The sequence below is a fragment of the Amblyomma maculatum genome, chromosome 2, assembly GCF_055883805.1.
Source record: "Amblyomma maculatum isolate TAMU_Amacu chromosome 2, ASM5588380v1, whole genome shotgun sequence".
NCBI classification, from domain to species: domain Eukaryota; kingdom Metazoa; phylum Arthropoda; class Arachnida; order Ixodida; family Ixodidae; genus Amblyomma; species Amblyomma maculatum.
The window spans coordinates 216,893,753-216,918,815 of record NC_139345.1 but is presented as its reverse complement, the minus strand read 5'-3'; the positions used below and the strand labels follow the sequence as shown (position 1 = coordinate 216,918,815).

At 48.8% G+C, this 25,063-nt stretch overlaps 1 protein-coding gene across 5 annotated transcripts in view; it reads left to right on the top strand.

The window, feature by feature from the left end:
- The window catches only part of LOC146201292 (ubiquitin carboxyl-terminal hydrolase 4-like), a 158,412-nt gene that overhangs the window by 112,255 nt on the left and 21,094 nt on the right, over positions 1-25,063 (top strand). For all 5 annotated transcript variants that reach the window (XM_084595751.1, XM_084595749.1, XM_084595748.1 and 2 more), the window contains exon 13: positions 12,978-13,108. In XM_084595751.1, the coding sequence (XP_084451877.1) occupies positions 12,978-13,108 (131 nt within the window). The remainder of the gene's footprint in view (positions 1-12,977; positions 13,109-25,063) is intronic.

Sequence of the window (25,063 nt, the reverse complement as noted above, 5' to 3'; positions counted from 1 at the left end):
GAACCCGGATATATCGAATTTTGGTTATATCGAACTCACGGAATATCCCCTTGAAAATCCCATGTAAAAGTATAGGAAAGCCGCGTTATATATCGAACTCAATTTCACCGGTCGTTCGATATATCGAACTCCGCAGCACGCACTGGAAAGTGTGCCTTCCCCAAAGATGATCGCATCACCCTTGGCCGTTTGCCGCGTGACGTTTTCATGCCACACGCGGAAGGAATGAGAGGGGACAGTTCTGGACAGCGCCGCGCCCATTCCCCAAAGGCGCGAGCATCTGCAGTTATCGTTTCCCGCGCACCAACACATGATGTTTGCAAGTCATGTGCGTGGGTGTGCCCATTCTTTTGCCGAGCTATCTCCAGCACGCGCTACGCATGCGCCAAGCCAGCTCAGCCCGTTTTAAGACAGACGTCGGACGCTTTCTCCAGTGTGTGTTGCGAACGCTCTGCGCGCGGCGGCTGATGTGGCTATGGCGCCTGCAGACGTTAAGAAGCGGCAGCTCTCCGTTTTCTTCTTTTTTTTTTTTTTTTCGAGAGTCATTCTTTCTTACTGTTGTGCTGTACGCGCGACGTAGCGTAAGATATGGCGGCTGCGGACGTTAAGAAGCGGCAGGCTTTTTTTTTTTTTTTTTTTTTGCGGGAGCCGTTTATCTTTGCATGTATGAATCAACGGAAGCACGCAGTCTGCTGCTGCGATCATGACGCCCGCCCCAAGCGCGGCGTGATAAATCGAACCAGGCTTGTGCAATCAATCCATCACGGGCACTCTGCCAAGTTCGCTCCCCGCCACCGGAGGAGCTATAAAAAGATAAACGCGCCCTGACGTTATCGCTGCGCAACATCTTGGCACGCTGCCAAGAAATGAGCTGTGGATGCGACGACCGAAACGGAGCGACGCGCGCCATCGGCATGCAAGCGAAAACGCTCGCGATTTTCTGCCGCAGCGACACAGAAACCTTGTATTGAGCTGTCGCGGTGGCTCGAGCGGCAAGAGGGACACAGTTCCAACAAGTTTGAAATTTTTCGCTCTGTCGCTGCCGCTCGTCGCTGAGATCGCTCAATCGCTTGCATGTGAGCGAGCCGGTCTTAACGCATTTTTTATTTTTCAAATTATCGGGTGCAAAAGTGGAGGGTGGGTTCATTATACGAGTGGGTTGATTAGGCGACAAATACGGTATCGTGTTTTCGCATCGTAAGTGCCGTCACAAGCCGATTTTTGTATATTGAATTATCGATATATCGAACTATTTCGCGATCCTCTTCGAGTTCGATATATTCGGGTTCGACTGTGTCTGATATATAAGCATTTTGTATACTGCATATGCATGCAGTACCTGTTTGTATAGGTAGCTTCAATATGCAAGGGAATGGCTTCTTTGGGCGTAGTAATTTATTCTGGAGTGTACATGTCAATGTTGTATGGTCAATGTACATCAAGGTAGATGTGCTTCTCTATATGCTGCCTCTTTTGCAGTAAAAGCATTCAAGTGATACGTTGCTGCCAAGAAATGAGTGTTTCTACTGAATATAAGTGGTAGTAAAAAGATCTTTGTTGGTATTTTCCGATTACAATCAACATCATGAACATTTACTGCCTTGCTGTAATACTGCACATTTCAGTTTGAGAATTTTTACACTACAGTGACCACAGTCAACTGTACCAGGCTGCAAGATGGTAGCAGAGAAGGGACAGTGAGCTGAGACTGGGATGGCTTGGCGCTGGTGTAATCAGCCATGACTTCAGTGGGTAGTTGCCGTCTCCTGCACAATCAAAATATGACATCCACTTAGGCCCACCTTTTGCTAATCTCAACAGCTTTTGAGCATGCTTTAGCACTCAATTGAAGATCCATACTAAGTAGCCCACAGTAAACATTCACAGGAATGCTGACGTGTGCCAATGCTGTTTAGGCAAGCATCATGGTAAGGACAGCCTTGTAACTTGGTAGTGATATAAATAACGTGCTATGATTACCTGCATAACAGAAGCACCCCGATTTCTTAGGCAGTAAATAAATTTAAACACTATAAATATTTGTCTCCTATTGCTTTAGCCATGATAACAAAATTTCACTGCAACGTGCATTCTTTGGCATACAGCCAGTCTCAGCATATTCAGGAAATGGACCTCTTGCCGAAGCCGAAATCTAAGTCAGTCTCTCCCTGCAAAACTTGTTTTCAAAAAAAAAAAAAAAAGTCAGAAAACACACTTGGTATTTGCTGAAATGAAAAGAAGCAGGCGTTTTTAAGGCGCATTCACTTTCAAGTCGCGAATGTGTCACAGGCAGGGAGCGTGACAAATGGCCCGAAACCTGTCATCGAGGAGCAAGGCACGCTGGACAATCAATAGTCTCTTCACCCTGTACTTTAGATATAAAGGGCAGGTATACAGAACCCTTTCGACAGCTCTCGCTAGGTCATCTTGAATACAGCTGTTGAAAAACAATGCACGAGTGGGAACGAGACCTTTTGGCTGGAAAAAAAAGCCTTGCAGAGAAGCCGACTTACAACAAGTGGTATAGCACACATCAATGCATATAATCAAGATCGTTCGATGACCAACACGGGTTTTTAGAGCTTAACCAGGAAAAAGACGGAGGTGTTCAGCAGACTTTCGATCACCTTTCGGTGCACAGGAGTACTGCTAAACGAACGCGTCGTGGAGGAGGCGTTGGTCCGGCGGGGCAGCCAGGGTCACGTCGCAGATCTGAGATAAAGCAGGCACAATACAAAATTACTGTGATCTTCAGAACTCTTAGCCAAACACACGCAGTCAAAAACAAAATCTACTCACTATTGTGATATTCACAACGTGCGTAGAACCCCTTGCCTAGCGACTTGTTTCCGTATCTCCCCGCAGCGCCTTGACGGCAATCAGCGTTCCGCCCGATGGCTTCCGCTACTGGCGCACTGTGTGATGCAAACAATCTTACATTTCCTACGTACGTTGGAAGCACGGTATAATCGTGGTTGGAGGCCTCCGGTAGCAAAAAAATATGGTGCGCTTGCCGCTGCAGTGACGACGCACTAGCCTGCAAGGCGCTGTTCATCGATGTTCGTCGGCAATCGTCGCAGTCACTACATTTTCTGCTTGTTCCCGAGTTGAACAGAGCCGGAGCATCTTGTCCGGCAAGTCAAACGCGTCCTCGTGCTTCATTCTTCGCTGTGGGTCGCCGATACAATGCCTCAAAGCGGCGCATCGCAATGTACGCGGCTGCCATTTTCACTTTTAAACGTTTGAGACTGCTTGTCGCTCTCAAAAAAAACGCTCTCAATTGGCGGCCATATTTAGGTGCTCAACGTCATCGTTTCTTTTGTGTTCATGACGTCTGATGACGTCCACTGGTGACGCAGAAAAGCAATATGGCCGCCGGTCAGAACTGACCAATAGGACATAGGCCTTGGAGAGCGATTTTGAGAGCGATCCGTTTGCGAGCGGTGCGTAATCCGGCCCCTGGAGACAGCGATTGCGGTGTCAACACGAACTCTGATCAAGTCTCTGATCAAGAGTAGAACTGTATGGTCTGCTGTGAGCATTATACCATGGAACGTGGGAAGTGATGATGAGGCTGCGTGCGGTAAATAAAGTGCTTTTGGTGACCTTGTACTTTTATAGCAAAGGTAAGTTCTGCTTGAAAGTAATGTTTTGGTTATATTTACAATAGCTGACTTAAGAATCCAGATTTGCACCTATTTAAATTTGCTTTTAGCGCTCCAAAACATTTGCTCGCAAATTTTTCCTGCATAATTATCGCACCCCCCAACTTAGCCTCAATTTTCCGAGAAAAAAAGTGCAAGCATTATGCGAGTAAATACGGTATATGTCGCAGTTGGCATGAAGCCTTTGCCTTAAAGGGATACTGAACAAAAAATTGCCACCGAGATTTCTAGCGCGGATGGTAACTATCGCATCGAGAGTGGCCAAAACAACACACCACACAACAATGCATCACACAAAACAACACAAACACAACAAAACAACAGAAATGAGCGAAAGTAAGTATTTTAATGAATATTTCTGAAATCCCTGCGCCTGGCGGCCTCCTGTGAAAGCTCTGACAAAACCAGATATCAGGTCACATCTACCTGCCTCCCTCATGCCTCCGTAGCCATCGCGAGCAGTCGCACCCGTTAATTTTTCTCTTCCTCCGTGGCACTCACAAAGCACGCGGACGGACGTGTGTTATTGCGAAAGCAATACTAGACCAGGTTTCGGGTGTTTTATTACGAAAGCAATACTACACTAGGTTTCGGCCCGTCGAGTAGTGCGTGGCCGCAGTCATAAATGACCTTGAACAGCCGCAAAGGAGACGAAGATGAAGACGACAACGAAGAAGACGACGAAGAAGAAAAAGACAAGGAAGAACACTCGGTCACCTGCAGCTAATGCTTTCACTCCATATTCAATTGAGCAATGTTGAGCAATTCTCTTTTTTTTTTATATATATATATATATATATATATAAATTGCAACGCGCCCTAAAACTGCTGCTCGTGTTCCTACGGAACAGCAGACTCTGCATGAAGCTTTAAACCACGCTGCATACAATTCATCGTTCCCTCCCTGCGCGCAAACAATTTTCCGCAGTACACGCCCTCTGTATGCGTCCCCCTTGGCCTCCCTCATCTGCAGCATTCCACATTCCACGGCATTGTGCAGGGCGCAACGCGAGGGAATTGACACTGTGCGTAGCCGGTCAACCAACTTTAGGTGCAGGGGCGGCGGCAGCGGGGCCGCGGGACCATGTCGTTGCCGATAAATATGACGTCCCACCTGCCAGCTCACAGTCGAGAGTACTCTGCCTCTGACCCCGGCGGCCGGTCAGAAAACGTCAAAAATAAAGTCATCCGCTCAATACTAACCCGAATTATGTGTGTGTACTAGTTTAATCGTGTCTTAAGAATACATTGTGGTGTTTTCTCAATATTCTTGTATGTTTGTTCAGTATACCTTTAAAACGGGCTGTGAACAACTGCCGCGAAGGCACACCCATGATGCCTAACACTTTCCTGTCCCATCGATAACCCGTTATCGATGGTTCCACGATTCGAATTTTTTCGCTTTCAAAGCGCTCCTTGACAAGTGGCGGCATCCAGTGGGTAATAGAACAACCCTTTTTTTCAGTTTCGCTTTCGGTTTGTTCTTTTCGCCGCGTCTCGGCCGTTCTTATACAGTAAACCCTCGTTAAGTCAAAGTTGTAAAATCCGGGAAAAATTCCGAGATAAACTGAGATTTGAGTTAAACAAAATGCCGAAAATTTGTGTCCACAATCCCTGGCGATCTGCCGCGCGACGTTGCCGGTGGTGCATACCGCACAGAGTGACGGAACTCTGCGAGAGAGGCGCGTTTTCAGCGTTGCTTTGTTACCGACGGCTCGTCGTTCGGTCAGGGGGAGTACAATTACGCTATAAAGTCGAACCCGGATATATCGAACTCGAAGGGGATCGCAAAATAGTTCGATATATCGATAATTCGATATACAAAAATCTGCTTGTGACGGCACTTACGATGCAAAGAACGATACCGTATTTGTCGCGTAATCAACCCACTCGCATAATGAACCCACCCTGCACTTTTGCACGAAAAATTTGAAAAAGAAAGAAAGCGTTAAGGCCAGCTCGCTCACATGCAAGCGATTGAGAGATCTCAGCGACGAGCGGCAGCGACAGAGCGAAAAATTCAAACTTGTTGGAACTGTGTCCCTCTCGCTGCTCGAGCCACCGCGGCAGCTCAATACAAGGTTTCTGTGTCGCTGCGGCAGGAATCGCGAGCGTTTTCGCTTGCATGTCGATGGTGCGCGTTTATCTTTTGATAATTCCTGCAGTGGCGGGGAGGGAACTTGGCAGAGTGCCCGTGATGGCTTGATTGCACGTACAAGCCTGGTTCGATTTATCATGCCGCGCTTGGGGCGGGCGTCATGATCGCAACAGCTGACCGCGTGCTTTCGTTGATTCATACATGCAAGGATAAACGACTCCCGCAAAAAAAGAAAAAAAAAACCTGCCGCTTCTTAACGTCCGAACAGCACAACGATAAGAAAGAATGACTCGCAAAAAGAAAAACAGAGAGAGCTGCCACTTTTTAACGTCCGCAGGTACCATAGCCACGTCAGCCGCCACGCGCAGAGGGTTCGCAACACACGCTGGAGAAAGCGTCCAAAGTCTGTCCAAATGGCATGCGTAGCGCATGCTGAAGGAGAGAGATAGCTTGGCAAAAGGATGGGCACACCCACGCAATTGGCTTGCAAACGTCATGTGTTGGTGCGCGGAAAATAATAACTGCAGATGCGCGCGCCTTTGGGGAATGGGTGCGGTGCTGCCCAGACCAGCCGTCGCCGAACTGTCCCCTCTCATTCCTTCCGCGCATGGCTTGAAAACGTCACACGGCAAACAGCCGAGGGTGATGCGATCATCTTTGGGGAAGGCACACTTTCGAGTGCGTGGTGCGGAGTTCGATATATCGAACGATCGATGAAATTGAGTTCGATATATGACGTGGCTTTCCTATATTTTTGCATGGGATTTTCAAGGGGATATTCCGTGAGTTCGATATAACCGGGTTCGACTGTATCTCGTTTCTAACACTAAACAGCATGACGTACGTTAAAACAGTGATGAATTTTTTTGTAACGCATCGCGTGTAAAAAAAAGAGAAAAGTCACAGCTCAGCGGTGCGCTACTACACTGCCTTGCAAGCAGCGACTTCCTCTTGCTCCTTTCGAAAATTAACATTATCTAGCCACACTAGCCTTTTTATTTTCCTTTACTACCTACCAAGCTTTTACTGAATTGTCTCGATGCTCTCATATATGCACGAATCAGACGAAGTGAGCATCTGCAGGTTCTTCGCTCGAACCGGACTAGGAAAACCAACTTCGCTCGCGCAAAAAGAAAAAAGAAAAGCAGAACGGAAATCGAGTAGCTTAAAGCCTTTTGCGATTGGCTGCCTAGCGAGCTGCTTCTGGGTGATACGCAAAATTTTCTACAAACCCAGAACCTGGGCGTGACAGCGACAGCGATGCTTTGGCGGCCTTCGGCCCATCACGTCCGTCGACACTCTACTGCACAAAGGGAGCGTTTGTAATAAACGGAAAAGAATTCTCAGGAAAAACTCAACTTTATAATTTTTGAAGGAAGAACTGGGTAATGCTTGCCCGCTTCACGTTGACATTCGGCCCAACATAAGCGTCCTCGAGCTGCTAAACGCGTCGCATAAGCTGTTGGTTGCCGCCGCTGCATTCAACTTTGTTGTGGATACCACATACACAACAAAAATCAGTCAACGCTTCATGCACATGGCGCGACGAAACAGAACCACACAATCACTAAATCGCTCTTGCCAGTATGCACATGCGGAGGGCAGCTGACCAAACCACGCCCAATAAGACTCATCTGCCCCCGCGTGCGATTGGCGCTCACATGACTGCTCCCAAGGTGAAAAATGGCTGCGTCCGTGGGAATTTTTCACCTTTTGGTAATGACCTTTGCCTATGGTCTTTCCGGTCAAAATTTCGAGATATCCGCATTACTCCTGAAAAATGCTTCGAGATAAACGGGAGCTAATAAATAGCACCTATGGGAGGTGAATGCGCGGCGTGGGAAGTTTTCAACTTAACTGATTTTTTGAGATATGCTAGTTCGCGTTAACGAGGGTTTACTGTAGTTTCCGAGTGACGTAACTGGCGTTCCTTGCTTGCAAAATGGCTACGATGCTGCTGCTGCTGCTGCTGCTGCTGCTGCTGCTGCTGCTGCTGCTGCTGCTGCTGCTGCTGCTGCTGCTGCTGCTGCTGCTGCTGCTGCTGCTGCTGCTGCTGCTGCTGCTGCTGCTGCTGCTGCTGCTGCTGCTGCTGCTGCTGCTGCTGCTGCTGCTGCTGCTGCTGCTGCTGCTGCTGCTGCTGCTGCTGCTGCTGCTGCTGCTGCTGCTGCTGCTGCTGCTGCTGCTGCTGCTGCTGCTGCTGCTGCTGCTGCTGCTGCTGCTGCTGCTGCTGCTGCTGCTGCTGCTGCTGCTGCTGCTGCTGCTGCTGCTGCTGCTGCTGCTGCTGCTGCTGCTGCTGCTGCTGCTGCTGCTGCTGCTGCTGCTGCTGCTGCTGCTGCTGCTGCTGCTGCTGCTGCTGCTGCTGCTGCTGCTGCTGCTGCTGCTGCTGCTGCTGCTGCTGCTGCTGCTGCTGCTGCTGCTGCTGCTGCTGCTGCTGCTGCTGCTGCTGCTGCTGCTGCTGCTGCTGCTGCTGCTGCTGCTGCTGCTGCTGCTGCTGCTGCTGCTGCTGCTGCTGCTGCTGCTGCTGCTGCTGCTGCTGCTGCTGCTGCTGCTGCTGCTGCTGCTGCTGCTGCTGCTGCTGCTGCTGCTGCTGCTGCTGCTGCTGCTGCTGCTGCTGCTGCTGCTGCTGCTGCTGCTGCTGCTGCTGCTGCTGCTGCTGCTGCTGCTGCTGCTGCTGCTGCTGCTGCTGCTGCTGCTGCTGCTGCTGCTGCTGCTGCTGCTGCTGCTGCTGCTGCTGCTGCTGCTGCTGCTGCTGCTGCTGCTGCTGCTGCTGCTGCTGCTGCTGCTGCTGCTGCTGCTGCTGCTGCTGCTGCTGCTGCTGCTGCTGCTGCTGCTGCTGCTGCTGCTGCTGCTGCTGCTGCTGCTGCTGCTGCTGCTGCTGCTGCTGCTGCTGCTGCTGCTGCTGCTGCTGCTGCTGCTGCTGCTGCTGCTGCTGCTGCTGCTGCTGCTGCTGCTGCTGCTGCTGCTGCTGCTGCTGCTGCTGCTGCTGCTGCTGCTGCTGCTGCTGCTGCTGCTGCTGCTGCTGCTGCTGCTGCTGCTGCTGCTGCTGCTGCTGCTGCTGCTGCTGCTGCTGCTGCTGCTGCTGCTGCTGCTGCTGCTGCTGCTGCTGCTGCTGCTGCTGCTGCTGCTGCTGCTGCTGCTGCTGCTGCTGCTGCTGCTGCTGCTGCTGCTGCTGCTGCTGCTGCTGCTGCTGCTGCTGCTGCTGCTGCTGCTGCTGCTGCTGCTGCTGCTGCTGCTGCTGCTGCTGCTGCTGCTGCTGCTGCTGCTGCTGCTGCTGCTGCTGCTGCTGCTGCTGCTGCTGCTGCTGCTGCTGCTGCTGCTGCTGCTGCTGCTGCTGCTGCTGCTGCTGCTGCTGCTGCTGCTGCTGCTGCTGCTGCTGCTGCTGCTGCTGCTGCTGCTGCTGCTGCTGCTGCTGCTGCTGCTGCTGCTGCTGCTGCTGCTGCTGCTGCTGCTGCTGCTGCTGCTGCTGCTGCTGCTGCTGCTGCTGCTGCTGCTGCTGCTGCTGCTGCTGCTGCTGCTGCTGCTGCTGCTGCTGCTGCTGCTGCTGCTGCTGCTGCTGCTGCTGCTGCTGCTGCTGCTGCTGCTGCTGCTGCTGCTGCTGCTGCTGCTGCTGCTGCTGCTGCTGCTGCTGCTGCTGCTGCTGCTGCTGCTGCTGCTGCTGCTGCTGCTGCTGCTGCTGCTGCTGCTGCTGCTGCTGCTGCTGCTGCTGCTGCTGCTGCTGCTGCTGCTGCTGCTGCTGCTGCTGCTGCTGCTGCTGCTGCTGCTGCTGCTGCTGCTGCTGCTGCTGCTGCTGCTGCTGCTGCTGCTGCTGCTGCTGCTGCTGCTGCTGCTGCTGCTGCTGCTGCTGCTGCTGCTGCTGCTGCTGCTGCTGCTGCTGCTGCTGCTGCTGCTGCTGCTGCTGCTGCTGCTGCTGCTGCTGCTGCTGCTGCTGCTGCTGCTGCTGCTGCTGCTGCTGCTGCTGCTGCTGCTGCTGCTGCTGCTGCTGCTGCTGCTGCTGCTGCTGCTGCTGCTGCTGCTGCTGCTGCTGCTGCTGCTGCTGCTGCTGCTGCTGCTGCTCTTCTTCTTCTTCTTCTTCTTCTTCTTCTTCTTCTTCTTCTTCTTCTTCTTCTTCTTCTTCTTCTTCTTCTTCTTCTTCTTCTTCTTCTTCTTCTTCTTCTTCTTCTTCTTCTTCTTCTTCTTCTTCTTCTTCTTCTTCTTCTTCTTCTTCTTCTTCTTCTTCTTCTTCTTCTTCTTCTTCTTCTTCTTCTTGCTGCTGCTTCTTGCTGCTGCTTCTTGCTGCTGCTGCTGCTTGCTGCTGCTGCTTGCTGCTGCTGCTTGCTGCCGCCGCCGCCGCCGCCGCCGCTGCTGCTGCTGCTGGGCAAAGTGGGCGGTTTCCACGGATACTGACGCATCTCAGTGCTGATCTGTAGATGCTAACAGCAACAGTGATGACTCTGAAGACGAATTCAGCTCTTCAGACTTCAGCACTGACAGCGAAACTGTGTCAAACCGACCAGGAACGTCAACGGCCATGCCCTGATAAGCTTCGTGTTCTCTTTCAAAAAGTTCCGCTTTTGCTTTGCGCTGATGGGTAGAAATCTGAATGTTCTTAAGGTCACAACTGTTATCTGCAGGGTGTCAACGTCATTTGGGCGGAACTACTCGCCGATGGCAGAAAGTCCTGTTTTCTTCTAGTAGGCAGCCAGGAGTCGACTTCGGCATTGCGCGCCGCAGCACCGCGCGGCGCTACTCCAGAGCCATCGATTTCTTTCTGCTATTCTTCATCACGGAGATCATCAAGGAGATATGCGTGACACGAACAAATATGTGTGGATGCATATTTTGGAAAAACCTTCCTACGGCGAAAAAGACGAAACTTAGCGAGCTGTCGCATCAGAAGAGATGAAAAAAAATTAAAAAATTGGCCGAGTAACTGCTTGGATTTGGTGAGCCACAACATAGAGACCCCAATGTTGGCCCTCTGTTTCCTCCTCATGATCAACCTCAGGGGTTGCAGCACAAGCCCCCAAAAATGGAAAAGTACAAGAACTGCAAATTGTGTTATGAAGAAAGAAAGGTGGAACAAAAAGCAAATGTTTTCTGTGAGACGTGCAGCAAACCTCTGTTTCACGGCAACAAGGAACTGTTTCGCACGGTGGCACGATAGTCGTTTTCTTTTCTAACTTGAGTAATACTGTACTTAGAAAGCTATAATTTGCAGCATTGTTATCTTGGTCCCTGTTCTAAAATCTTATATCTCAATTTTTTAAATGTTTTTTTATGTGAAGAAATTTTGCTGTTTGTATGATTTTTTTTTATTTTAGCTGCAATTTTTTTTTCGATAATTTTTATTTCATCACCTATGCAGTAAAGATGTTAACTGTGACTAATACCATTGTGAAGAGAATTTCCTCTTCTATAATGTGCTACCATACACTCCTCTAACAAGCAAGTTATTGTAAAAAAAAAAAAGTTCTTTGACACCACACAAAAGCCCCTACTTTTCTCGCGGACAAGAAAGTGCTAAACATAACTGCCCAACAATGTGTTAGCAAAGCATGCTGTAAGCTTGGGCTGCATGGCATTGCAGAATCAATGACTGTAATGGCAGTGCTAAAGAAAACAGCCCCTCATTGCTTTGAGATGCATAAGTATGGCAGGCTCTGTACAGGAGGCTGTGCATTGCCATGAAGGCGACCATTCTTCACCCCCCCCTCCCCCCTTTTCCTAAAAAAACAAAAACGTAGATAACCCACACCTCCAGTTTTTAACCCTTTTTTTTCCCCATTTTAGACTTTGGTTATATGCAAGAAAATATAGTACTAGCAGGTGTGCTGACCATCAAAGCACAAAGTATAGTTCAACATGTCTTCGCTTCATGACTACAAAATTGGTACTGTTGTTTTCCGCCTGGTGCTTGGATGCAAGTCGTCTACCACTCATACTGATTCCATAAGACTACTTGCTGACCTCCATTTTGGCTTACAATGTTAGTTGCTTTGTTTTCTATCACCAGAGACAACAGCTAAAGATTAGCTACTTGGAAAATGAAATGCTAAAGGTACTAGATAACGTTTTTTTTTTTTCCTATTTCTAGTGCAGTGCAGTTTACAATGGGGGGCGGGGTCTAGTGCTTTGGTGAAAAAGCAAAGCAAGGAATCTGTATATAGTTGATGTAAAATTGGATTATTATCAACAACACCATTGCTTGCCAATGCCTCCTGTTCCCTTTCAAAACTGAGGAAAGGGCAGGAAGCATTCAGCGCATCCTAACTTGAGCAGCGGAGAGCTACACTGAAGTTGTCAAGGGCGTGGATCGCCTGCTAGCATGGCTACTAGAATCAAGGGATGTAAATCCACACTTGTGAGTCGTGGAAGCTGTATGATTATTTATGCTAAAAAGTAAAAATAACTTGTCCAATTTTCCTGGGTTCCTGCTTAGAGTCGTAGGCCACTGTACCATTGAGTGAGGTTTTTGGTGATATCCTGCTTCCATAATGGGCCAGTATTGACTTGATGCAAGGTTTCAGTATTCCCTCGAAGCATTTTGGTGGGGCACTTACTAAATTATCATGATTGATTATTAACTCTCTATACACTATGGGAAACCTTTTAGGCGTAACTTGGGTCGACCACTGCAACGAACTGTTCGGAATGTAATGGAGAGGATTAGAAAAGTGAGACAAGGATGCCTAACAGACATCAGTGGAAGTGCCACGACTACTCTTGGTCGAACACTTGCATGGATTGAGCAATGCATTGGTTTCGGAGTGCCAGAGAGATGCCTGATTCATTGCTCGCAAACAAAAGCTACCACTGCGGGCTACTGGACCCTTTGCAATGCGTAAAAGCAAGACTCTTCAAATCTCTGAGGTGACCACTAAACAGCCATTCGCCGTCCTCCTAACAGGTGACAGAGCCTCGCTGGAGTGTGCGTATTTTTAATCATCTATGACACAACAGATTCTCGTTTGTACTAGTGGACTCGGACCAGGTTATACAATTGCAATTGTCACTGTATTTCTACGAGGGCTTATGTCAGTCAAAATCATTGCCTACCTGCAAAGCTCTTAAATATTGTTTTTGTTGTGTCCAGGCCATAGTTTTTTGTGTTTTGCTGGTCTAGCTGTGGGTATGAACAGTACGCATACAGACAGTGAGACAAAGGAATGAGTGGACCACTCAGTGCTGACAGGATTCGCGAGCAGCAGAGGTGAGCTTGTTCTCCGCCTCTGCAGGCTGGTGACAGTGCCCCTGGTGTTCTGCCAGGAAGGTGGCCAGCCCTGGCGCCTGCCCGCTCTGCTGAGGGTGCCTTGCCACTGCCACACCAACCAGCTGTACACCAGTGCAGCCGCCCACCTGTCGCCCGGTGGGTGTAGGACCCTTACTGAGGCATTTTTCACTCGTGCTGAGCGGTAACCACAACTGATGCTAGGCGAACAGCTGATTGGGCGAGTTGGTGAACCATGATGGACTGTAAAATTAGTGCGCAACAAAAGCGTGACAAAGAGGAGAAGTGGACAACAACGGCGCAGTTATCAGTTCTGTGCCGTCATTGTCCACTTCTCCTCTTTGTCACGTTTTTGTTGCGCACTTATTTTACAGTCCATCATGATGCTAGGCATTGCACACTTGAAACCGAGTTCATTTTTTCAGAAGGAAATGCACATTTAGGCTGAAAACAGTTAAATCATTTTTTGAGCACAGTAGCATGGAGTTTCACTAGTGCTCTGGAAGGAAGAAAATTTTTCAGGTAAACCCTGCAGCCATGCTTGCATCATTTGTGCTGCCACTTGCCGTTTTCTCTACCGTGGAAAACATGACTGCGTTTCCTTTAAGCTTTCGTGGTCTATCAGCTACGAGTTTTAAAATATATTGCAGTACTTCAAGTTGATTTTTCATGTGAGATTGGATAAAGTGCTTCTTATAATTTGCTAAATCAAGATTCTTAGGTGAAATTTGAACAATATTGGCAAAGGTGTACATATTGTGAAAGAAGGCCAGGTCCAGACGGCAAGGTCGTGAAGGCAAGGCAAGGTATGCCGTGTCAGCGTTTAATCTGATGAAGAAAACCCAAGCGCGCACCAGAGCTGGCGGCGCGGGACGATGATGATGGTATGTACAAGAGGAAGAAGAAGATCATGGTATATACAAATGAAAGAAGATCCGTGGAGAGCTCTCACAATCTGCCCGGGGGGTCGGAAGCGGCCAGCCTGGCTGCTCCTAACCAACCGATGTACCGCGGCGCACGAACGGCTTCAAGCGAGATACGTGAACAATTTCAGTTCCACGGTGGCGTCGGTCAGCTGGGGGATCAACAGGTGTGACTTGGTAGTTTACTGGGGAAGTTTGGTTGATTAACTTGTAGGGACCAAGATAGCGGCGCTGAAATTTATCACTAAGGCCAGGGGTGCGCAGTGGTGTATAGAGCAGTGCTTCGTCACCAGGACGAAAAGAGACCACGCGATGCTTCGAATCGTAGCGACTCTTGCAGTCTTGCTGGCACGCTTCTGTGTTGAGGCGGGCAAGATGACGGCATCTGGCCACACGGGATAAGAACTGGCTGGTAAGGATGAGGAGCAGTCGGGCGTAGAGAAGAAGGAAGTGTCGAGGATTGTAGTGGGAGGACGGCCGAAAACGAGGAAAAATGAGGAGTAACCGGTAGTCCACTGTACTGCAGTATTATAGGCGAATGTGACGAATGGTAGAACAGTATCCCAATTTCGATGATCCGGTGTGATGTACAAGGATATCATATCCGATAGGGTGCGGTGAAATCGCTCAGTCAGACCGTTAGTCTGGGGATGGTAGCTTGAGGTTGTCTTATGGAGGGTGGATGACGCACGAAGAACTTCGGATACAACTGTCGATAAGAAGGCCGTCCCGCGGTCACTTAGCGCCATGACGCAATGCAATTGACCACAAAAAGAAATTAGCTACCTCTTCAGCGGAACCAGTCAGTACAAGGGCCGTCTCAGCATAGCGTGTAAGGTGGTCGACAGCTGTTATAATCCAATGGTTACCCCCATTGGAGAGAGGTAGGGGACCATATAAGTCGATGCCGACTACGTCGAATGGTGTGCCGGGACAGGGTAGGAGACCAGCGGGGGAAGACGTCGGCCGCTTGCGACGTTGGCACAGGTGGCAGGAAGCAACGTATTTAGCTATGGTGGTAGACAGGCCAGGCCAAAAGAATAGTCTTTTCACGTGGTCATATGCTTTGTTAAAACCAAGGTGACCTGCAGTAGCGTCATCGTGGAAAGCCGCTAGTATACGTGGGCGAAGCACACACGGTACGACTGGGAGCCAGCGCGTTCCATCAGAATAATACACGTAGCGGCGTAGTATGCCATCTTCAAGCTTGAAATTGTGAAGCTGTCGGCGAAGCCTAGCGTTGGGTGGGCTCGAAGCGCCGATAAGGCGGTCGATGATGGGCCGACAGTAGGCATCAGCTAATTGCTGTGAGTGGAGAGCGTGCTTGTTCTCAAAGCCGTCAAAAGAAACTGCAGTGATATGCGTCGGTGGAAGCGATGATCGGCTGTGGTCAGAGGTGGAAATGCATTGTGAAGAATAACAGCAGGCTGATTCCGAAACCGGGCAGCGAGAAAGAGCGTCGGCGTCTTGGTGTTGGCGACCCGATTTATAAACGACGTCGAAATGGTATTCTTGCAGGCGTAGAATCCAACGGCCAAGTCTGCCTGTCAAATTTTTCAGGGAAGATAACCAGCAAAGAGCATGGTGATCGGTCACAACTGTGAAATGCCGACCATATAGGTAAGGGCGAAACTTTTGAACAGCCCAGACGACGGCGAGACATTCCTGCTCGGTAATGGTGTATTTTTTCACAGCTGGAGTCGTGGTCCGACTGGCGAAGGCAATCACTTTCTCACGTGAAGTAGCATCGCGCTGCAGAAGTACAGCGCCAAGACCGTGACCACTGGCATCACTGTGCAGGATGGTAGGAGTGCTGTCGCTGAAGTGGCCAAGAACTGGATCTGATGTGAGGGCGTGTTTTAGGTCGTTAAAAGCAGTGTTGCACTGTTCAGTCCATACGAAAGGGCTGCGCGCTTTAAGTAGTTCATGAAGTGGCGCAGCAATAGTTGCAAAATGTCTTATAAATCGCCGGAAATAGGACGCCAGGCCGAGAAAACTGCGCAAATCTGTAGTTCGTTGCGGACGAGGAAAGTTCAAGACCGCGATTATTTTTTCAGGGTCTGGGCGAATGCCGTCATGGCTAACCAGATGTCCCAATATTTTAATTTCCTTCTCTGCAAAGTGGCACTTCTTGGTATTGAGCTGAAGGCCCGCTGAAGCAAGACACGTGAGGACTTCATTCAGGCGCGTGAGATGGTCGGTAAAAGTTGACGAAAATATAACAATGTCATCCAAGTAACATAAACAGGTTCTCCATTTGAGGCCACGAAGTACAGTATTGATCATTCTTTCAAATGTTGCGGGTGCGTTACAAAGGCCGAAGGGCATAACATTAAACTCGTAAAGTTCGTCGGGAGTTGCGAAAGCGGTTTTTTCTTTGTCGTCCTCGTGCATAGGTATTTGCCAATAACCTGAGCGGAGATCCAAGGTCGAGAAATATTCGGCGCCTTGGAGAGAGTCAAGGGCGTCATCTATTCGCGGCATCGGGTAGACATCTTTACGGGTAATTTTGTTGAGCGCGCGATAATCAACACAAAATCATACCGATTCGTCCTTTTTTTTAACTAATACTACTGGGGAGGACCATGGGCTTGTTGATGGACGAATAATATCGCGACGGAGCATGTCATTGACATTATCTTCAATTACTTTTCGTTCCGAGAGAGAAACCCGATAAGGTCGTCGGCGTACAATTGAGTTACCTTCGGTAAGGATGCGGTGATGTGCAACACCAGTCTGTCCCAGTGGTGGGGAAGTGGCATCAAAAATGGCTTGGTAGGCTTGAAGCAATTGCAGCAATTCTTGACGTTGGTGTGGCATGAGGTTCGGATTGATTGTCTTCGACAGCATGGAAAGAGAGACTTGCGATGAATCACGTTGCGGAGGTAGCGGGGCAGTGAGCACCATCATGGATATAGGGTGAGCATCCACTATACATGGCAGGGAAGTTCCTTTAGTCAGCACGAGGGATTCAGGGGAAGTGTTCGTGGCAGCTACTATCGCTGAGCTGCTGCGGAATCGTACAAGACTTGATGGGAAGGCGATTCCACATGCAAGGTGACGATGAGATGGTGCGATGAGTACATCCCCGTCACTGATGTGTTCAGAAACAACGGTAATAAGTATTTCGCACTGTGGAGGCAATACAGTATCAGCTGCGGCAATGAGGGAATGATGCCGTGCAGAAATGTCAGACGAAAAATCACTGTCTGTCATATGGATGACACGGTCGCCACAAGAAATTAACGCTGAAGTGGTTGACAAAAAATCCCATCCAAAAATCATCAAATGCGCACACGGTGAAAGCACAGCAAACTGCACATGGTGGCGGACACCGTCTATAACAACTCGAACTGTACACTTTGCTGAACAGAGGGACGCCATTTGCTCCACGAAGTTCAGGTCCATCATATGGTGTCGTTACTTTTCGCAAACGGTGGCACAAATCAGCATGAATAACAGAAAGTGCAGCTCCTGTGTCAATCAAAGCTTCGACCGGTAATCCTTCAGCTAAAACGGAAATCATATTATACGGGCGATGAGGAGGACTTTTTGTAAGTTTGTAAAGTGCAGTTTCACCTCCGGAAACTGCATCGCTTAGTTTTCCGAATTACGGACAGGAACAGTTGTTGCTGGTCGAAGTGGCGAAACAGAGTGGCGGTATGGGGAAGGGGACCGGCGTCGGGATACATGAGCCCCACTTGGTTCAGACGAGGATACCGGCGGTGGAGAGAATCGACGAGGTTGGCTGGGAATTGGTCGTCGCTGATAATATGCAGGTATGCCACTTTCGAAGGCGTCATAACCACGTCGCTCGTTCTGAATGCGTCGACGACAAAAGCGAGATATATGTCCTCGAATTCCACAATAATAGCACACTGGGCGAGAGGGGCGCCAAGGTGCGTAATAGGGTGGCGTTGGTTGTGCCGTCGTCATGGCGTTGATATGGTTGTAGGGTGGTGCTTGGGGTGGGGGAACAAAAGGAAGAGGGGATGCAGCGACGTGAGCGTACGTCGGTGCTGGGCGAGATGCAGGAGGATCAGGTGTGACAGGGTGGTTGATAGTGGCCAACACTTCTTTAATGATGTGGCGGAGGCCGGCGTCATTAGAAGGAGGAGACGAATGATCGCACCCGTGCTGGCAGAAAGGGCTGAGGACTTGGAGCTCCTCGCGGATTATCGCTCGAGTCATGGCTCGTATATCGAGGTCAGTAGAGGTCGGGGCAGTAGTGAAGCCGGGCTGCAATCGGGAGGACTGTAGCTGGTCGAGGCGTTGGCAGGTCGTTATAATGGAATCAACACTTGATGGATTTTGGGCAACTAGGGTATTATAAGCCATTGAATTGATTCCCTTCAAGACTTGGTGTACACGTTCAGATTCCGGCGTGGCGGGACTGATACGCCGACAGAGTGCCAGCACGGTCTCTATGTATGATGCATAGGACTCATTGGGACCTTGACGGCGGGTAGCGAGCTTGTTCCTTGCGATCTCCGTCCGAACAGCCAGGTCGGCGAAGTACTGTCGGAACTGTTGCTTGAAGGTGGACCAGTTTGTGGTGTGGGGCTCGCGGTTAATAAACCAATTTCTGGCGACCTCAATAAGGTAGAAAGATACGTTCAGAAATTTCAAAGCATCATCCCACCGGTTGTAGGCACTGCAGCGCTCATAGGTGTCAAGCCAGTCATCGACGTCTTCGTCGCGACGACCAGCGAACAGCGGCGGGTCGCGTTGTCGTGTGCGCACCATCGGAGGCGGCGGTGTAGCCGAGGTAGAGGGTCCGGCCGGGTCGGGACTGCTCTCGGTTGACATGACGATGGTAGTTGTTAAACGGCGACCGGAACGTAGCTCCAGCGAGAGGCAGGGCACAAGGCAGCAAGGGGATCGAATTTCACCTCCACCACTTGTGAAAGAAGGCCAGGTCCAGACGGCAAGGTCGTGAAGGCAAGGCAAGGTATGCCGTGTCAGCATTTAATCTGATGGAGAAAACCCAAGCTCGCGCCGGAGCCGGTGCTGCGGGACGATGATGATGGTATGTACAAGAGGAAGAAGAAGATCATGGTATATACAAATGAAAGAAGATCGGTGGAGGGCTCACAATATGTAAAGAAGAAAGACATTTTAAAGAAAACTGCAGTCTACAAAATGTCCGCTTATACCTTTGGCTGAAACAGTAGGGTGAACCTTTGAAATGCAGGCAGCGTAAAGTCATACCTAAATGATGTAGAAACCCTGTAGACAAGCGTCAGCCTGTGACGTCAGTAGAGGTGCGGCGGAGCTGGCGACAGCTGTGACTGGTGTAGACAAAAGCTTGGGTCGTCTGTATTGGATGCGCAGCACTTGTTGTGTTTTCGGGCATAATTCCCGATATTCCTGCAAGCTGTGGTGCGGTTGGTTGCGCCACGAGGCACAAAACGGAAAATGACACATATTTTCACATTCCTTGCGGTCGGAGAGCAAGGCGCAGCGGCGCGACCCTTCGCTGCAATGTGCGTTGCACTTCTGCGCTGAAACTTGATCATTTGCAACTCTTAATTATTGTGACTGCTTTTTGGCCACACGACGAATATCGCAATAACAAACGCCTGCAGCTCGTGCATGTTTTGTTGTATATATACTATATTAAGTCGTAAGAAGCCACACTGGGAGTTCCATTCACCTTTGCCCATGCCTATGTTCGTTCAGAAAAGGACACGAAAACTGCTTTGAAGGTAACTCTTTTACTTTGAGCGGTCACTCCAGCGTGATATTGTCGAAACAGGCTCAAACTTGTGAAACAGATACTATCACTTTCGCGAGTTTCATTGAGTGACTCTTCATCACCGACCCTAAAAAGCGAGAAAACATTGTTAGGATCTGGACAAAGTCACGCAGCGTTATTTCTCAATTATTAAACTTTCTTCTTGAAGGTCATTAAGATTTTTATGAACGAATTAAATATGCACGTACAACGTAGCTCTGGTCAAGCAGGACATAATTAAGTGTGGTATCCCGAAGTTAAATCGGCCATGGGTGGTGCAATGTAAACAGAATAAGATGATGCGCTTTTGAATAAAAAGTTATTGAAAAAGCTTAGCAGATTACGAAAATTTCGCTACAAGCGATCGTGGAGAATGTTGCATTTGCGCTCATGCTCCTCTCCTAAAGAGCAACGAGAACAAAATGGGAGCATTCTTACTGGCCTTCATGTATATGTTGACCTGTGAATGACCTTGGCTACGTCTGTACGATGAAACAGACATCAAATATCTTTTTATCGAGTAGGATATAAAACAAATTGCTTGTGCGCACTAAGCAGATGTTACAAAAATTAAAGATTGAGTTCTTATTCAGTGAAATTCTGACTTAATTAAGGGGGGGATGTGGGTCTTAAAATAATTTTCTTTGTTATTTGTCCAATCTGAATGAAACTTTTCAGTCTTGATCAGTTTTTCATGCTGATTTCAAATGTGTACTTGGATTCTTGGACTGCTGTAGACTTAAAAAATAATCAAAAGGTACTTCTTACGGGGCTTTTTGGTAATTTTGCCTTGCCAAATGCAAACAATAATTGCATAGACTCAATGCCACAGACATGCTCTAGGGGGTGATGCTATTTTTATTGATTTGAAAGCAATTTATAGGCAAGGAAACAAACCAACTCTTACTACATAGACTTTTCTCTGATTAACTCTCATTATCATGCTAATTTTCAATTACCAGAATTGCATCAGTGCAATATGAATAGCATCACCCCCAGATGTTTTTAGTATGATTACAATGACACCTATTTTGTCAATGTCACTGAAGAACAACGCAGAAAATGCCCCGTAAATCTGAGTGTAGCGTCCAAAAACACCGAAATGAGAAAAACGCATTTGAAGTTTCAGACAACTCTAACTTTTCTAGAATGCAGCTACAGCAATGTGAATGACATCAGTGTGTAGCTGTGCTCTTCAAGAGAAAATGTATACTAAATATGTGACAGTACCTCCTTCGAATATTGCAAAAGCTTGTCATAAAGCCATGTACTACCCTTAGAATCAGCTTGAGAAACTACATTTATCCCTTCACATGCCTGTTCCAGTGCCCTACAATTTAAAGAAATACTTAAAATTGTGCTGTAACATAGTATCACCATATTAATAAACTTTCACAAGGTTTAAGGCCAAAACACAGTGGCATACATTCACCAAATTGACCGAATGAACTGGTCACTGTCCCATAAAGAAACTTTGCTGTGAAGCAGAGGCAGAGCCGCACGCAGAGTTCTTTGCTGGAGCAAAAGCCTCTATTCGCACTCCATTGCATACTGCGGTGTGAAATGTTTTGTTCACTGCACTTATCACGCACCCTGCGAAAAAAAAAAGAAAAACAAGAAAAAACCAAGATCGTCCATGCAAGTCGCGGCTGAGGACAGGGTTACCACTGGTGGCTACTTTCGGCCAAATTGGCGAATTTCAGAGGTCCGTGGCAACCGAATATTATTATTGGCGACATGATGAATTGTTGGCAATTTTCAATAAGGTCTCGCGATGTGGGTTCTAAGCAGCAAAAACGTTCTCTTTGCATTCTTAGGACAGTAGAATGCGCTTGTGGGGTCAGATATGTATCATGAATGCTTCGACTCCATGCACTCAGCCGACTTAGCAGCACTTGTACAATTTCTGCGTACTCATGCGCTACCACGTGGATGGCCGCCACTCTTGCAGTGTCATACATTCGGCAGGGATGTGTTCGACACGAGTGCCACCGTGGCTGCCTCACGGTGGAGCGTGGTAAAATCTCTTCGTGCAGCGAATGCTGACAGATGCACTTCTCAGTGCAGCGGTATTTCACCCTTAGTGACTGAAAACAAACTGCGACGAAGATCGAGAAAAGAAAGAGACGAACCATATTAATTGGCACATTTGAAAGAAATGTTGAATGTGATATCAATCGCAGTGCCAATTTATTTGTGCTGGTGTGGTGCCCTACATCATAACATTTTGTGTGTATGCGCTGTTGTCCCTCGTTACCCACCATTTGCATGAAGGTTAAGATAGCCTCCGAGACCTGCCGATACTGCAAGGCCTCGGAGAAAGAAAGCAGAAATATTAACGGCACGAGTGTTTCTCACATTCATCTGACTCATATAGGGAGCTTGCATGAAGCGATGCATGCCGGGTAATCCGCCATGATGTTGTCGTTGGCAGCAGACGACGGGCAGCGCAGCCAGGCTGAATGGAGCAAGTGCCTTGTCATTTTCGACGGTCCACTGAGCAAACGTGCGGTTGTTCATGTGCTGCCTTTACGTGCATGCAAGATCTTGCAAAATATCAGTGAGGAATGTACGCGTCCACGTTGTGCCCAAAAAATCGGGCGTGCTATGAAGAAATGCAAAGCAGTGTGGTGCGGACCTGTTCACGCTACGCGCAGACAACTGACTGCACTATGCGTCTGGACCTGTGGTCGCCCGTCGACATCGCCTACATTCGTGACTTCTAGTTCTGGCGAGTAATTTTATACTTTCCCGGATAGGCATTGATCTCCATATTGGCTCATGCGAGCCATTCATGTCAGCGTCGCTAAAGGGATCCTTTGCCTTCTCGCACTCGTGCAGATGTATTTTTGGATTGTGAAGAACCCGCAGTCGGCCTGCCGATCGCGGCAGCATCGTCTGCACGCACTACGCAACCATGTAGACGCGGCTAGTGTGGCAGTGACGTGCTGCATGGTCTGCTGCCAGCGACAACATCATGGTGGATCACCCAGCATGCATTACTTCATGCAAGCTCCCTATAGGGCCGTTCTACAAATGTCTCGTTTGACATACGCTGCTTCCTGCGCATCGATGCGGAGACATGTGCGGCTCAGGAGCACTGCGCGTCAGCTACAGTGCATTTCAGCCGAAGAAACGTACCATCAAATGCTCTCTCTGCATTATATATCTAGAGCTGGATACAAAACAAGTCTGCAGCGAACGCCACACTCAATTCCCCCGTGGAAAAAAATAGTTCGCTGTTTAACTTTTTCTGGCTACCTAAGTACAAAGCTAATCATCAGACCAAATTATATGCTCGGGATTTTGGATGCAACTTGCTTGTTTGTTATAGTCAAATATAAAAAACTTATTTCGTTTACTGCTCAGGAGTAATACACACGCTGCATACAATTTTCCATAGTTAGCAACTGCTCTAACCTTACATTTATAGTGTGGCGACATTTCTGGCGAAATTTCAATGAAAAATGGCTACTTTTAGCGGCATTTTGCCTGCCATCTGGATCTGGCGACAATGACCCAAAACTCAGTGGCAACCCTGGCTGAGGAACGCGGACAATGGCACACTGTCAGGATCACTTGTCAGAAGTGATGCGATGAAAAAGCTGCAAACAGCGGCGTCGATGGACTTGATCAGTATCAACTGAACAGTATTGGCACTGATATTTTGGACGTACGAGAGTCAAGAGCGTATTTAAAAAAAAAAACAAAAAAAAACGAGAGCGTCTGGGGAACGTGCCGATGAAAAACGACGGCGCGCTGCCAGGGTCTCATGTTGCGTCCGATATGCGGCATGTCCGGTGGCATAGGATCGTCACCGAGGGCTTCCAGACACAACATTCAAGATTGCAAGAGCAGGAAAGAAACATGCTCAGTGGCCACTGCGGTGGCGAACTAAACAAAAAAGAAAATGGCGCCAGTCGTGGTCACCAATGGGAAGCGCGAGACGCGAGGCTCGCCTCGCGAGCGTGCATGCCAGCCATTCAGCGGCTGAGAACGGCTTTCAGGAAAACCTGCAATGGCAGTTGTTCTGCTTGAGTGATGCCATTTTGACATGTCGCAAAATGCGCGCAAAGAAACAAGCATCAAAACAAGCCCTAGATGGTGGCGATCGGCCAGCTGCTTCGCTCGCGGCGCACGCAGGAATTTTGAACAAATTTTGCTCCTTCTGGTCCATTTCATGGCTCCCATGGTGCTTTGAAAGTCAGTTTTATTGTATTTCTCAATCGAATTTTGTGTTGATATTTTTAGGACAGGTGCTAAAGGTACAAACATTCCGAAAATGCGTTTTTCTCAAAATCGATTTTTTGTCCCTTTTTTTATTATTCTAAGCCAGGTCAAGTGAAATAGGTCCAGATGTGAAGCTACTGAGGTGATGACATCTCAGATGTTCAGAGCTGGTGCCTTGGGTCTTCCTGCCCCTTGAACTAAGTCTATTGATGAGCTCATTGACAAAATCAACTGAACGCTGCTGTGTCATGCAGCATTTCAAGGCCACACTAGTGGAGGGGGCCATTCTGTGCTCAGCTGTTCTCACAAGTGGTTAAAGACTGTTGCCGCATGGAAAGAAGACAAACTGGAGAAAGCTGTGCAGCTTGACAGCAATTTTTTTTTTCCCCCATTTAAGATCTCATTTTGGCTTGCCTTGGCAGTGAGAGCAAAGCTACGGGGGTGGACCATCTGCAAATGTCTCCCTCCGGAACATAGTTCGGTCGGCCAGCCTCCACGGAGTCTAATTTTCGGTTCATGCAGAGCGAGAGAAAAGGAGACATAGGCAAAGACAACATGAAAACATGTTAAATTAATTACTCATGTGAAGGTTCCTATGTTGGAGGCCGGGATATTCAAGGTCTCTTCGATTTGGCTGCACCAGCTGCACTAGTTCAAGTAGTGCAGCACCGCCATCCTCGTTCTGCCGGTGCCGCGCGTGCCGTGTGCACTTCTCTCCTCGTTTTGTCAAGGTGCAGGGTTAGTTCTGCGAGAGTTCTCGCCCATCCTGCACCAGAGGAGGTGCAGAAAAAGATGCAGCATAGTATACGCGCCGCTCGGCCAAGAGCACATGACTCTGCGCATCGTTCTGCAGAGCTTTGTAAAGTCTGTCTCCTTCAGAACCCGGATGGTTCGCTGCTAACGAATCCGCGAATGGTTGCGTATACAGGGTAGTTGGGCTGCATGCTGGTGATTAGCATTTTGTTGATGGAGGAGCGGAATTATATGTAGTTATGGCCACATACGTAGTGGTACGTAGCTGCGATACAGCACCTCCACGCATTGTAGTATTTTTTTTATCGTGTTGTGTGGCACTGATCGAACAGAAATCAGTTGTGAACGATAGAGTTTCTGATTGTGCCCAGTCTGTGTGCCACACGATAGCCTGCGTAGCAACTCTGCGACATCAAACTTGTCGCCCACGGAGTACATAGACGTCTGAGA